The sequence below is a fragment of the Elgaria multicarinata genome, chromosome 23 (assembly GCF_023053635.1).
Source record: "Elgaria multicarinata webbii isolate HBS135686 ecotype San Diego chromosome 23, rElgMul1.1.pri, whole genome shotgun sequence".
NCBI lineage: Eukaryota > Metazoa > Chordata > Lepidosauria > Squamata > Anguidae > Elgaria > Elgaria multicarinata.
Genome location: NC_086193.1, coordinates 10,529,579 through 10,544,446, shown reverse-complemented (window position 1 = coordinate 10,544,446; position 14,868 = coordinate 10,529,579). Strand labels below are relative to the sequence as shown.

Below are 14,868 nucleotides of genomic sequence, written 5' to 3'. Positions count from 1 at the left end.
TTCTATGATTTTTTTGGGATCTCCCCACCCTGTTCCTGACTCTCTGCAAAGCACTTTCAGAGGGCTGGGGGAGCTGCCATCAGCACCATCGACCCATTGTAAATCTGGATCCCATGAGGTCTAGAAACTTGATACATATTTTTAATGAAAGCTGAGGTGCTCAGGCAGCAGCTGCCTGCCGGTTAATAACATACTCTTAGTTTTTCCACGACTTTGCAACACACACAGGACTCCGAAAGAATAGGGTCCGACCATCGGGTAACAGCAACCAGGGTCCTCCCGGAATTTACCACTAGTCTCGGAGTACACCAAAATTGGCAGCAAATGTGAACCCAGTCAAATGTGGGGGGTGGTTTCCCGGAGGCCATGTTTTTGAGGAAAGAAAAGGAGTCCGCCGACGAAACCCTGGTTGCAGCGCAGCAACAGACCAAGTGTTGCAGCGTGTCGTAACCGCAAGGGGAGTCCAAGGTCCCGGCCCAAACGCAGGCCGTGCAGCTAAGAGTAGTTGGAGATCCGTGTCGTTAGGACGCGGCCAGGTGCTGGTGGAAATAAAGGCCAAAGAGGGTGGAGATGACCTGGCAGGCGGCCACCCACCAGGTGAAGAACGAGAGCAGCCCGCGATAGAAGAGCGGCGTGAAGACCGTTCCAAACGTGCCGAGAGCTCCCGTGATCTGTTCCACGGTAGCTTGAATATCGTCCTTTTCGGTTTCATCGGAGGAGGTGGAAGCCTGAGGAACGGGGAACGCATCAACCGCTGGAGACATCAAGGCAGGTTCTGGGTAGAACCCCCAGGAATATTCCCCTTCAAAACAAAACAAAAATCATTTGTTTGCCATCTTCCTAACAAAACATGGCACTCAAACATCCTAGAAGGGAGATCACATGTACAGAAACCCGAATTGCCATTCTGACACAAAGGCCTGGTTCCCACATAACGCTAACCCATGGTTTCTTTAATTCATGGTTTGTTGCCTTAACCAGGTTTTGTCCTGCAGACAAACAAACCGTGATTCGTTTTCTCAATCTTCGCGCTGTTGGTTTCGCCTGATCTTTCCCTGTACCCGCGGAATGATTTTGTGGTGAGCAGTTGGGTTTGTTTGTTTTACTGCCTCTGTAGCCTAGGTGAAACAGCCCACAAACAACACACAGTTATGAGTTAACATGTAACGACAAACCATGGTTTAAACAAACCAGAGTTCACTACCCAACAACAATTCATAACTCTCTTTCTGGTTTGTTCGTTGTTCACAGAACATGTTGTGTTTCTCAGAACACTCCTACTTTCGATGGGAAGCAAATGACGAGGCCTGCTAAGTAATCCACAAAGCTTTTATTAAGCAAGAAACGTCTCTTCTACCTGAATAGAGTCTAACCTCTTGGAAACGTTCCCCTAGGCAAAACTATGCAAACTAAGCAAGACAATTGTCCGCTCAAGAAGAATAGGAAGCCACTTCCCAAACGCCCGTAACTTCAGAGCGCTTGGTGCGGAGGCAGGTTCTGGCGTAATCGAACTGACTTTCTCACACCTTCCTTCCACTCTGTGCGTTTTAGCTTCCGGTGGATCCTAGCATCAGCTAGCTTGTCGGGATGCTCTCCTCCAGAAGAAGGCTCACTTCCCACTGAGTGTGTAGGATTTGGCCTTGAGGAGAGAAGCTCTGGAGAGGGCTGACTCCCAGCTGGGGAATCGCCCGTGAGAGCTTCCTCCCCCACTATTCCAGGCTGGCTGGTGTCTGGCGCTGCGTCTCCTAGTTCTGAATCTGATTCTGATTGATGACCTGAAACATCTTCTCCCAAAACAGGGGCAGTAGGGTTAGCCATGACAGTGTTGTTACGGCCAACTTAGCTTTCTCCTCCTCCTTCTGTGTCGTCTCCTCTAGATCGCACGCCCGAAGGCAGGGGACTGTCGTGACGGGGACAGAATTCACAAAAGCCGCAGCAGGAGGGCTCATGGCTGCAGCGCGGCGTGAAAATGACTGAAATGAGTGAATACATCGCCCAATCTCCAACCCCAAAGCCAACAAAGAGCGTTTTGGGAATATATATATATATTTTAAAAAATAAACGTTTGATCGGGGCGGAGAATAAGGCCCGGCTTACCCAGAGTTTTGAGGAGGAAGGTACAGTGCAGGGTGAGGAGGATCGGGGCGAGATACTGCAAGCTGACCACCGTCACGTAGCAGTAGATTCTGGTGACCTGGAAGAAAAGGAAGAAAAGGCGTGGCCCAAATGCAAATGAGGAAGCAAAGCCCCGCCTCCCAAGAAGGCACCTGGGGCGCGGAGCGTGCCCTGCCCACGTACCTTCCGCTGAATCTCTAGCACCGTGATCCGGCCAGCCTCCCGCTTCATCTGCTCCACCCATCGCTCGGCGAGGTTCAGGTAGGCTTGGAGATGGTGCCGGGCGACGGACAGGCGGAGGAGGCACAGCGCCACGATCGTCCAGAGGCGCACGGAGTTGTAGGTGGGGTCGGACATGCTACGGCCGGGAGAAAGGGGCGGGAATTAGCTATGGGGTGGGAGGGAAGGATGTCTCAGCAACAGCTTTCAAGCGTAGGCTGGAATTCATAGAATCATAGAATCGTAGAGTTGGAAGGGTCCTCTAAGGTCATTGAGTCCAACCCCCTGCTCAATACAGGAATCCACCTTAAAGCATCCCTGACAGAGGGCTGTCCAGCTGCCAATTGAAGGCCTCTAGGGTGGGAGAGTCCACAACCTCCCGAGTCAATTGGTTCCATTCTCGTACTGCTCTACCCCTCAGGACATTTTTCCTGATGTTTTGTCGTACTGCTCTAACCTTCAGGACGTTTTTCCTGGTGTTTTGTTGTACTGCTCTAACCTTCAGGACATTTTTCCTGGTGTTTCGTTGTACTGCTCTAACAGTCAGGAAGTTTTTCCTGATGTCCAGCCGGAATCTGGCTTCCTTTAACTTGAGTCCGTTATTCCGTGTCCTGCACTCTGGGAGGATTGAGAAGAGATCCTGGCCCTCCTCTGTGTGACAACCTTTAAAGAGTGCCATCATGTCTCCCCTCCGTCTTCTCTTCGCCAGGCTAAACATGCCCAGTTCTTTCAGCCTCTCTTCCTAGGGCTTTGACTCCAGACCCCTGATCATTCCTCAGGAGCTGCCTAAGAATCTCAGTTTGCATTTAAAAGAAAGGGAGGGGGGAAATCAAGTTACTAGCCCTCAAGCAGAGAGTGAGCGAGAGAAGACAATTTCTGCTGGGAATCGCAGAAGGCGTGGGGTGAATAAAACTTCTAGCGAATTTTCTCAGTTCTGTTGCGAGCTACCCCCACAAAGGCAGGGCGGACATCATTTTAATAAAACAAAAGTTATAAATAAAAGAAACAGGCGCAGAAGAAGCTGAGCTAAAGGAAGCAGGCTGGTCACTGCGCTCTCTGGTGTGGTAAAAGAACCGAGTCACAATCAGGGTGCAAACTTACATCTGCACGGTCTGCTTGCCCATGGGGGCATGCAACAGGAGGTCCCGGGAAATGGGCTTGATCCACATCAACACCACAATCACAGGGGCGAGAAAGCTGGCATGGAGGACAAGCCTGTCGGAGAGAGGAGGGGAGACAGAACGTGACCGTGTGACGGTGGCACACGCACTCCTGCCTCAACTATCTGGAGTTGGATATGGGGCAGCCCCCCCCCCCCCCCGGACAAAGTGGGTTGACTTCTCCCCATCCACGGAGACCATGCGCCCCTTCTACAAATCTATGGCGCGGCCACGCTTGGAATACGGCCTACGGTTCTGGTCACCGCACCTAAAAAAGAAAGGACCGCATAGTCTTGACAGCGCAATGGTGTGTGTTTAAAATGCAAAACTGCGCATGCACAGAGTACAGTTCTGGTTACCACACCGAACAAAGAAGACGTCATTTATTTTAGTTTTATTTTATTGCATTTATCTCCCGCCTTTTTTCCTCCTTAAGGAAGTCAAGGCGGCGCACCTAATCTTCCTCTCCATTTTTATCCTCACCACAACAACCCTGTGAGGTAGGTTGGGTCGAGAGTCTATGACTGGCCCAAAGTCACCAGTGAGCTTCCATGGCCGAGCAGGGACTCGAACCCAGATCTCCCAACTCCCAGTCCAACACTAACCACTACACCCCACTGTCTCTCAAATTCCCACTCGGTTAGGAGGCTCACAGCTTGATTTGGGGACAATTTCTGCCTTCCTTTCTAGCCCACCTCGTATAAACATTTATTATCATCATCATTATTATTTTATTATTATTGACAATAACATCCTCGTCATCATCACCTTAGTAATGTTGTCATTAGTTATTAATATCACCGTCTCTCCTTTAAATGTCTGCTCCTTCTCCCTGCCCCCTTAATTTGCATGGCTCCGCCCTACGTTGTTGCTTGGTCACACCGCAGCGTGACGGAATACGGAGAACGGGGCGTCCGTGCGGAAGACGGCGTCAATAGATGCATACATGTGCACCAGTCCCCCAATGACCGCTTCATCCTGCCTTCCCCCAACCTGGCGGTCTCCAGAAGTGTGGGACTCCGCCTACCATCCCCAACCAGCATGATAGGAGCTGTAGTTCCTCCACATCCAGAGGTTCCTGGGTTGGGATACGGCTAGGTGAACCCTACGCCGATGCCTTGACTGTCATTCATTCCTACACTTCTTGATTTCAGCCCTCTGAATGCCCCCGTTTTCCCCAAAAGGTGTTTCAAGCAGGGCGGGGGGCTCATCCACCCCACATTTTAGGAGAAGCCGGTGGCAGCTCTTCCTCCGGCGTTCGACCATTCCTCCCACCCTTTCGCCAGGTTTCGGAGGCAAGGAAGACGCCGTTACGCAACTGGGTCAAGGGCCGGTCCGCCGTCATCTTCAGGGCGTCTAGGTGGGTCTGAGCCAGCCGCAGCCCCGGGAAGGTCAAGCAGCCCCCGACGAAGGAGCACAGGGCCACGATCCCCAGTTTGATGGTCAGCTTGCTCACAGGGATCCTGCGGAGAAAGGCAAACGTCCGGTGAGGCCAAGACAGCTGGCACCTTGGGCACAAATTTGAGCATCCGGGGACGAAATTCGGATTTCCGCTCACGGCGTTCTCACTTACGTCCACTCCCATCCCTGATCCTTTAAGAAGACCTCCAGGTTATCGTAGACGTTAGTGAGCCCTGGGCAGAGGAGAAAGCCAGAGTGAAAATTTGTGGCAAATTCGGCGGCCATTCCTATCCTAAGTGAGCAGCTCCCGCACCTGTGTCGAGGCCGAATTCGAGATAGTCTTCGCGGACGACCAGGACCAACATGGCGATCAGGAGGAAGAAGAAGGCGAACGCCAGGCACACGGAGCGCTCGCCCCCCTCCTTGGAGCGGAAATAGTGTCGCATCACCATGAAGAAGATTTTGCTGAAAACTGCGCTAAGGGGAATCACCTTGGCAATGTCGCTTCCCGGCTTCAGAGAGCGCGACGGTTTTTATTTTAACGTCGGGGATTATTTTGAAAACTGAAGTACAACCCCAGATGTGCACACACGCAAACTTTGCTTGCAAAACTGAAAAAAAGCATGGCCCGGTTTGAAAGGCCTGGTCTAAACGCCTGCACTAGAATGAGGTGGTAGAGGCCGGTAAAAGGTAGAGAGGGCTGTACCACTTCTTCAGGTTACAGGTAGGAGGATGCCATCTTTGTTGATTGCAATTCGAACCCCTATCCAGAGAATAGAAACAGAAAGTGTTTTGCTTCCCACACCAGAATTTTCTCTCGGGTACAATATTTGACACCACGAGAGCCTTAACTTCCTTTAAAAGAAAAGGAGGGGGGGAATTAAGTTTCTAGACCTCATTGATATATAGAAAATATACTCTCTTTTCCTGTCAACTGCACCACAGCAAAGCCAAAAATCTAATATGGAAGTGGTCAGTCTTACGGTAAAATATATTGGAAAGCTATATATTAAACTAAAACTGAGTAGTTTTAAAAACATATTTTGAGCTATATTTTCCCTTGGCGGAAGCCGAAACATTTAGCTCAAAACATATTTTTTAAAAAGACTCCATTGTGAGTCCTTCGATCCTTCTTATAAATAGATGAAGCATTATACAAAGGCTAATTATTAGTTAATTGTTATTAGAGTGTCCAAAAGGAGAAAGAGGCCACGGGTGGAGAAGGATACATGGAGAAAATGACCGTCAGAAGACACCAGAGGATTCCAATGTTCGCTTCTTTCCGGGGATCCACCAAGCAGTAGTAGCCTTCCGTGAAGAGGTAGACCAGAGTGGAGTAGGCCGCAAAGTCCACGTACCACTGATACTCCAGGAAATAGCAGAGGACTACGCCGGAAGGAGAAAGGTATTCTCGTTACTACGGGAGGCACGGCTCACCAAGGGTAGAGTGGTCACGTTTAACAGGGGTGTTGAACCTTTCAGCCCGAGGGCCGGATTGGGTGGAATGCGGCCCCCGAGAGCTCCCACCACCCGTTACTCAGCTGTAGGAGAGGCATTTCAACCTATTAGAACGAGGAACAAACTGCCCCACATTCACGAAACCACTGAACATCCAGGGGATGGAGTCAGCGGAAGGGGGGTGCGTCCATTTGGGGAACCCCAAATGTGAGCAGAGTTTGGGGGCACGCTCTACACTCATTCGCCGGAGCAGGGGCCACGCCTTAGGGATCAATTGTGAAAAATCCCACACGCTCTTCTTTTCGTCATCTGTGCCATAGGGACGGGAAGCTTACTTCTTGAAACGAAAGCTAAAATTGCACAGAAAGGTGCGGAGGAGACATCCCCTCGAAGGCTCCCTCTTTGCCCCCCAAAGTTATGGAGACACCCCCACCCATCCCGAGCCGTTCAAGGCCAACCCTCTGTGACAAAGACGCAGCTTAGGGGGAAAAAGATCCAACCTCAACGCATTTACCCAGAGCATCCACGGCCGTGATGGTGCTGCTCTCCAGGTGCAAATCGATATCTCTGGGAACAGACGACGGTTTGTCATCCGCCAGGCCGTTGAGCCTCCTGAGGGAGACAGACAGGTCACGATCGGATAACCCGAGGGGAAACGGAAGGATGCAAAGCAACATTTCTCCCTCCTGAGAGCACGTGCCTGCCCCGCCCCGAGCGAGAAAGAGGCGGCCAGTTCAGAACCGACAGAATGCAGCGTTCACCGGCGGAACTCACTGCCACAGGATGAGGTGACTGCCATTGAACAGGAGTCCCCAACCTTTTTGAACCCATGGGCCTGCTGGGGAATTTGAGAAAGTGCCGTGGGCACGGGCACAAAATGGCTCCCGTGGAGGGTGTGGTTAATCCCAAAATGGCTGCCACGGGGACCTGGCGAGTCAAGAGGTGGAAAGGGAGAGAGAAATAGCGAGGTGGTGGAGAGGTGTAAACGGAAAGAGTTGCTTCCCAGCCTGCCCACTCTTCCGTCCACAAGGGCTTTATTTATATCCTGCCTTTTCCCCAAAACTGGGACTCAAGGCGGCTTTACAAATTAAAACATGTATGGTTAAAATGAATAGAGGTGTACAAAAATGAAAACAATCATTAAACAAGCGACAATATTAAAACATTTAAAACAAGATTATTATTATTTTTAAAAAATCCAATATATAAACAATATATAATCCCAGTTTTTTTTTAATATTAAAATTTCCTTTTTGGAAGGATGCAGAGAATGAAGAACTTTCCGGCCGCTACGTTAGGGACCCCTGCCGTTGAAGGTTTTAGAAACGCGGGTGGGATATGGAATTTCCCCCGCCGGTGATATTGTACGAAATAATAACGGTGCGAATTTGGGCGACGGAAACCGTTTTGGGCCGTGCCTTTCATACGCAGAAAACGTCGCCTGCTCTGCAACTAATGCATTCTTTTTTTAAAAAAAATGCAAGGCTTTTAAAAATTGCCATGCAAGGGAAGGTTTTTTTTGGACTCCTTCCCCAGCACATGGAAAGGGGAGTGGAGGTCTGCCCCACAGGATGGAGGTTCCAGACCCCCTGGTTTAAATACGAATCCTTAAAACCGAGGATAGGAGTGTTTCAAGAAAACTAGCCGGACTAGGGCTATGGAGACGCACGTTCCTAACCCTACTCAGCTGTGAACCTCGCTTGGTGGCGTCAGGCCGGTCACCGTCCCTCAGGCTAGCCAACCTCGCAGGGTTGTTATGAGCATAAACTATGGCATGGGTGGAAGGGAACAATTTATACCGCCCTGTGGAAGAAAGATGGATAAAAGCACAGTAAATAAGGAAGTTCACAGCTATTCGGCACGCTAGCTAGATGGAACCTCCATGGCTAAGGAGTGTCCACCTCTAAATACGACTGGCGACACGTTTTTAAGTCAGGGTGGGCGGCACGTGTCCCGCCAGCTATTTCGGTCTACAGCGCCCTCCTAATTCCAGACAACGAGAAAAGGCTAACCTCTTTCAAAACAAGCCGCTCCGGCCGTCTGGGCCATTTGCAACCGGATCTCTTTGGAAAACGATTGTGATTTATTTTACCCTCAGCACCAATGGCCAACTTGACAGCCAAAATGGCCGCCCTCTCGCCAACGCAACTCACCGGTCCCGCTTGCCTTTCGGCTTCTGCTTGCCCGCCAGCGCGAGGAGTTCCTCTTCTGACGGATGCTTGTAGCGGCGCAGGCTGGCAGGATGAAGGGAAAGGAAGGAAGAGGTGAGGCAGCCAGAAGAGGAGAAGAAGAAGAAGAAGAAGAAGAAGAAGAGGAAGAGGCGCCTTGCATGCGGGCCACTTCGGAAAGCCGCCCCGATTTTTCGTCTTCGGAATGCCTGCCGGCGATTTGCTCGGGAACTGGCATCTTGGGTTTATTTTTCCATTTTGAAAATCAAAACGAAAAACCAGGCAGGGGGAAGAGGCATTCTGCATGAAAAGAGAGGGGAATGCCTCTTCTACCCATGAATTTAGGAGTACATCTATTCCAAACAACGAACAACGTTCTTGCTTCTGAAGAATATATATATTTATATATCGGCTGCTTGATTAATTACAGGGCAGATTTTCAAAGGGATATCAACTCAACACTGAAGCCTTACCCCGGAAGTAAATTCAACTAATAATAATAATAATAATAATAATAATAATAATAATAATAATAACAACAACAACAACAGACCCCTTGAATCTTAAAGACCTAGCATTTTATTTAATTTAGTTATTTAGTACATTTCTAATCCGCCCCAAAATTGATGTTCTCTGGGCCGATTTTAGAGACATAGTTCTAGGTTATTATGACAGTTTTATTGTTTTGCATTATATTATATTTTATTCTTTTAAAAATCTGTATTGCATTTTATATTAACTGTTCTTATGGCATTTTTTTTAACTGTTTGTAATCTACCCAGAAAACATTAGTTATTGGGAATAATAATAATAATAATAATAATAATAATAATAATAATAATAATTCAATTTATGGGTTTCCCTCTAGCTCAAGCTCTCAGGGAAACATACGTAATAACAACAAATACAAATAAACCAATGATAAAACACATATTTTTAAAGGTTTGAAAGCAGCAACAAACATTCAAAATGATTTGAAATGAAGAGGTAAATATCCAAGCAGGTGAAAACGCGGAAAAGCAGAGGACCGAAAAATGCAGAATTAAACAGCTCATTAAAAAATGAAAGAAGCCGCGATTAAACATTCTTTGAAAAGGATCCCTCAAAGATGGGTCCGGAAGACCACAGCTGATGTAGCTAAGAGGCCACGCTGGAACCGCGTCGGCGGAAACGGCCGAAGGTAATTTGGCTACTGCTACACGTTTGCGGGAAAAAGCTGCCCCATGGTTTGCCGTACCTTCCATTGCAAAGTAGCCACCGGGCAAAGGACCAGTGGGGTGCCATCTTCTGCATGACGCTGGCCACCAGCAGAGAGACCACGAGCTGCACGCCCATCACCACCTGTTGATCGGAAAGAGACACACAAGCTCAGCACCAGGAAACACACCGCCCAACCAGCACCCACGTCCGAGGTTAATAGCCCCCGCTATCCACCTCAAAAAAGCAAAAGCCGGGAATCTTTCCTCCTTACACCAAATCCAACTTGGCGCACGCCCAACCGTCTCTTTATTTCCGACGTCCAGGTAGTGAGTGACTTCGCTTAGGTGGCCAAAACCCACGTGCGAAAGGTGAAGGGTCAACGGGCGCAGGCAAAGTGCATCCCTGATGCACCCACCCATGTTCCCCAGCAACTGGTCTATACTGGCTTACTGCCTCTGATACTGTAGGTGGCATTTAGCCATCAGGACTAGTAGCCGTGGATCGCCATCGCCTCCTCCTCCTCCTCCAGGAATTGATCCAACCCCCTTTGAAAGCCATCCAAACTGGTGGCCGTCACTACATCTTGTGGCAGTGAGTTCCATAGTTTAACTCTGTGCTGTGTGATGAAGTCCTTTCTTTTATCTGTCCTGAATCTCCCACCCATCAGCTTCACGGGTTCTAGTATTATGAGAGAGGGAGAAAAATGTCTCCCTATATCTACCTTCTCCACACCAGGCATCATTTTGTCCACCTCTATCCTGTCTCCCCTCAGCCTCCTTTTCTCCAAGCTGTACAATCTAACACCAGCTGTTGTCACCTTCCCTCGTAGGGGAGATGCTCCAGCCCCTTGATCATTTTAGCCACTCTTTCCTGCACCCTCAAAGGTGGCCGATAAATCTTCTACATAAATAAAATAAACTCTGAGGTTTGCAGAATGGTGTATATGTGTGTGTGTTCATGCGTGAAAGACTCCTGCAAGCATCCCATGGAATGCAATCTGGTGTAGGAGGAGAAGGGGGCAGGAACGGAGTATCGTGGAAAAGGGCACCGCTGGCTGGCTGGCTGGCACACTGGAATGGAACACACCACGCTGCAACACTTCTGTTGCAGCTCCCAAGCTGCATTCTATAAACAGAAGGACGGCAACATGGCAGTTACTCTGGGGACTGTTTATAAAATGTATACCTGCATCTACAATCATACAAGAGTCACCGTTTATTTTTTAGATTTGAAACAAGAAACGCCGTCAACAACAAACGCTACAGCGAATAAATGAGAAGCTAAACACAAAATCACTCAAAAATCATTGTGGGTAATTTAAAAGTGTTGTCTGATGGCAGCTGTCCATCAGTCCAACGTATTATAATAAGATTTTCCACCTTTCCCCACAAAAGGGCATTTTTTAAAACCACAACCACGCTGTATTTAATAAAAAAGACAGCCAGGTTATTATATAATGTTTTGCAGTTTCTAATAGTTTACGGCTAGATCTGTTTAAATCAACTGTCGCCCTAAATCAGCCTTCCTCAACCTGGGGCGCTCCAGATGTGTTGGACTGCACCTCCCAGAATGCTGCAGCCAGCTGGCTGGGGCATTCTGGGAGTTGCAGTCCAACACATCTGGAGCGCCCCAGGTTGAGGAAGGCTGCCCTAAATAATAATAATAATGTTATTATCTTGCTCCAAGTAATACATTGCCCGGCAATATTCCCTGCTTCGATTCCACACATTTTCTGAAACAACTTTTCTCCCACACCACTCTGGCTTCTCTAGAGCTGTAGCTGAAATGTGGACACCATATAGGGTGGCAAAACATTGGCCTCTTTTAAATCCTGTTCTATTTTTAAGAAGAGAAAGGTGATCTGGTGTGCTCCAAAGCTGCTGCGGAAGGATTAGCACATCTTTAAAAAAGAAAGGGCTGGTTGCTAACAGGGCTACGGGTGGAGACCTTCCCGGAGCGATAGGGGTTATTTTTGTGTGCGGGCAAAAGTGGCAAATTCTAGGATAAATCTTTCTCCTCTCTAAAAGATAGTGCAAAAGGCCCTCACTACACTGCCCTGCGTGTCGTGGGTTTGCTTGAGAAGCAGGCAGACCCAGGCACAGTTGACGGGAAAAAGGAAAGGAACCGCGAATGGAAAATGTCCCTTTTCAAGAAATAAGCAGCAAGGCGCTAGTTCTCATGGGCCAGCAGAGAGGGGAGAAACAGATTTTGTTTTTTTTCAAAGCCTGCCAACAGCATCTGTGGAAGGGGGCTAAGGTGACCCTATGAAAAGGAGGACAGGGCTCCTGTATCTTTAACAGTTGCACAGAAAATGGAATTTCAGCAGGTGTCGTTTGTATGCATGCAGCACCTGGTGAAATTCCCTCTTCATCCCAACCGTTCAAGCTGCAGGAACTATACTAGAGTGACCAGATTTAAAAGAGGGCAGGGCTCCTGCAGCTTTAACGGTTGTGATGAAGAGGAAATTTCCCCAGGTTCCCCATATATGCAAATGACACCTGCAGAGATTCCCTTTTCAATACAACTGTTAAAGATACAGGAGCCCTGTCCTCCTTTCCATAGGGTCACCCTAGAAGGGGGCATTTGTGTGTGTGCGCGTGAGAGAGATTTGCAAGTTTGTTGGTTGCTGCATTTGTTTGGGAGAATAATTAACAATAAAACTACCAGGACCTGTATAAAAAAACAACCCAGCGCCACTAATGTTAAAAGACTTCTCTTACGCCGTTAAGAGTGAGGGAAACTCTTAAGCCAGTGTTGAAAAGGTGACAATGTTAGCGCCCGGTGGACGTCCTTGGGAGGAGTGTTCCACAATTGAGAGGCCACCGCTAAAAAGTCCCTCTTCCTTGTTGCTGTGCTCCAAACCTCTCTTGGAGGAGACGCTCTGAAGGATGGCCTCAGGCGTTGATTATAGGGTATGTGTAGGTTCATATTGGGAGAAGGAAGACTGAACAACAAAGTTCTATTGCTAGCTAGCACGGTTGATAACAGATAGCGCTAGACACATCAATACTATACTATAGGTCAAGCTATAGTAACATCCTCTCCCTAACCCATTTTTTATTTTATTTAATAGATGGCTAACCTGCCTTTCAGAGTATCTACCCTGCTTGCAAAAGAAGCAGTATAAATAACAACGTAATAAGAGTACAACTGATCTATTCTGGCAGGCCTATCCAGTGAAATTTTAGAATGTTTTTAGGATGTTTTAATCATGTATGCTATGTTTTTGAACAGTTTTCAATGTGTTTTATATTCACTGTTGTTCCCCGCCTCGATCCAAGTGGAGAGGCGGGTAAGAAATATATTATTATTATTATTATTATTATTATTATTATTATTATTAGCAATAAAATACCAAGGAAGACCCTGACTCTGAAGCAGTTGCAGCAGATAAAAGAGTCATTACTAAAGACACAGCACCGGAAAATCTCCCCTATGCTGGCAGGATTTCCCCCACTAAGTCATTAAGGCTCTTTTAAAGATCAAAAGAGAAAGAGTGTGTGTGAGAGAGCGATTTGCATTTCTCTGGGGAAGTTATTGCAAAAATAGGGGGCCACCACAGAGAAAGCTCTGACGCTTGTACTCGCCGACCTAATATCTCATACCATGTGTGCGTGTCTGTATGTCTCTGTGTATGACTCGTGAGGGAGGGGGGAGAGAAAGCCTGGGTATTTTGCCAGTGTGTGTGTGTGTATGATGGACAGGGAAGGAAAGTGGTGTGTGCGTGTGTTTATGTGTAAGAGAGAGAGAAGAAGGGGGTGACATATAGGGGGAGCACCAGAATAGGGGCAAAATAAATAAATAAAATAATTGCCCAACACCCGTTATAAATGCTCAGCTAGCCAAGCCGTGCCACTGTTTGGGGAGAGGGGTCTTAATTCCGCAGCAGGGCACCTGCTACACGTGCAGATGGTCCCAGGTTGAATTCTCAGCATCTCCCATTAAAATAAATAAATAAAAAGGATCAGGTAACAAAGGATAGGGGAAGTCCCCAACTTTCAAACACAACCCTGAGCAAATAGAATGTCCCAGAATCATACCTTTGCTGTTTACCTCCCGCCACTAGTAATCAGAGGTAAACTACTCCTGAACAGGGAAGCTCTATCTAGCCGGCCATGGTTTAATTTCCACAGAACTCTAGACCAGCCTTCACCACAGATTTGTCAGAGTACAAAGCCCGTCATTCCCAGCCAGCCTGGCCATTCCCCCCTCCAGGTATGCTGGACTACAAAACCCATTGTCCCCAGCCAGCCTGGCCATCCCCCAAGTGTCTCCCCAGACCTGTCGGACTACAAACCCCCAACTTTCCCAGCCAGCAAGGTCATTCCCCAAGTAGAGCCTCCCGACAGGTGTCGGACTACAACTCCCACCATCTCCCAACCAGCTGGGGACGATGGGAGTTGTAGTCCGACACATCTGCAGCGCCCCAGTTTGAAAAAAGGCTGGTTTAGACAGGGATTTTGATCTTCCTTGAGAAACTGACCAGAGAAAGAAGCTTAGTCAATTTCTTGCAGGAGATCAAACTGTCCGTTTAAATGCAGCGTGTCTAAACAAGATTTCTTTTTTTAAAAAATAAAGTAATTACAAAAGTAATTTAAAAGGCAGAGTTCCCCCACCCCCAAATGTCAAATCTTTTGCTGAGGAAGGGGAAGCACATTTTAGTTGCATGAGCATTTTAGCACATGCAACTGAAAAAAGAAACATAAAACTCACCATTTCGATGCAAGATCGCTTGCAGGAAAAAATAAATAAAAGTGGGGGAATTACAGCAATGGGGGGAAAAGGAAGAGAGTTTTGCTGGGACTAATGATCTTGTAGCAAAAAAGGGGGGGTGCGGGTCCCTCCCAGCCAATCACAAGCAGGCTTTGCAACGCCATGGCCCGGATAGCCAATGACAAACAACTTCCCGCCCTCCCCGGTTTCTTTTTTCCCCCTTTTAAATGCAAACGTCCACCTGTTTCCGCTTTTCAGACGCTTTGCATCTTGGGGCTTGTAGTTTGCGTCCCTCTAATAGCTCAATTAAGAGGAGATGCAAACTGCAAGCCCCAAGATGTTTTATCCTCTGCAGGAAAAGAGGAGAAAGTTCAGGCAACAGTTTTCCTTTCCTTTCTTTCTTTATTACATTTATTTATTTATTGAATTTATAT

The 14,868-nt window shown here is 47.9% G+C and overlaps 1 protein-coding gene across 2 annotated transcripts; it reads right to left on the bottom strand.

Annotated features, from left to right (window-relative positions):
- Positions 1-103: 103 nt before the first annotated feature.
- TMEM161A (transmembrane protein 161A) lies at positions 104-14,515 on the bottom strand. 2 transcript variants are annotated; one of them, XR_010026452.1, is made up of 13 exons: positions 14,435-14,515; positions 9,759-9,862; positions 8,507-8,587; positions 6,868-6,965; positions 6,125-6,281; positions 5,209-5,360; positions 5,068-5,128; positions 4,814-4,957; positions 3,436-3,549; positions 2,299-2,473; positions 2,098-2,194; positions 232-802; positions 104-195 (listed from the first exon to the last, which is right to left on the bottom strand). XR_010026452.1 is itself a non-coding variant. In XM_063147124.1 (12 exons), exons 1-12 carry the CDS (start codon positions 14,435-14,437, stop codon positions 522-524), a joined length of 1,467 nt encoding a protein of 488 aa, XP_063003194.1. In that variant the 5' UTR covers positions 14,438-14,515; the 3' UTR covers positions 202-521. The 2 variants fall into 2 exon arrangements, 1 of the variants encoding a protein (XP_063003194.1); XM_063147124.1 differs by lacking the exon at positions 104-195 and having other exon boundaries at positions 202-802.
- Between the last annotated feature and the right edge of the window lie 353 nt (positions 14,516-14,868).

Excerpts from the sequence above, each read along its gene's own strand:
- TMEM161A (XM_063147124.1), bottom strand. Across the intron at positions 5,129-5,208 it reads CGAATTCGGCCTCGACACAG|GGCTCACTAACGTCTACGAT; the intron begins GTGCGGGAGCTG and ends TCCTCTGCCCAG. Across the intron at positions 2,474-3,435 it reads GGCAAGCAGACCGTGCAGAT|CATGTCCGACCCCACCTACA; the intron begins GTAAGTTTGCAC and ends TCCCGGCCGTAG.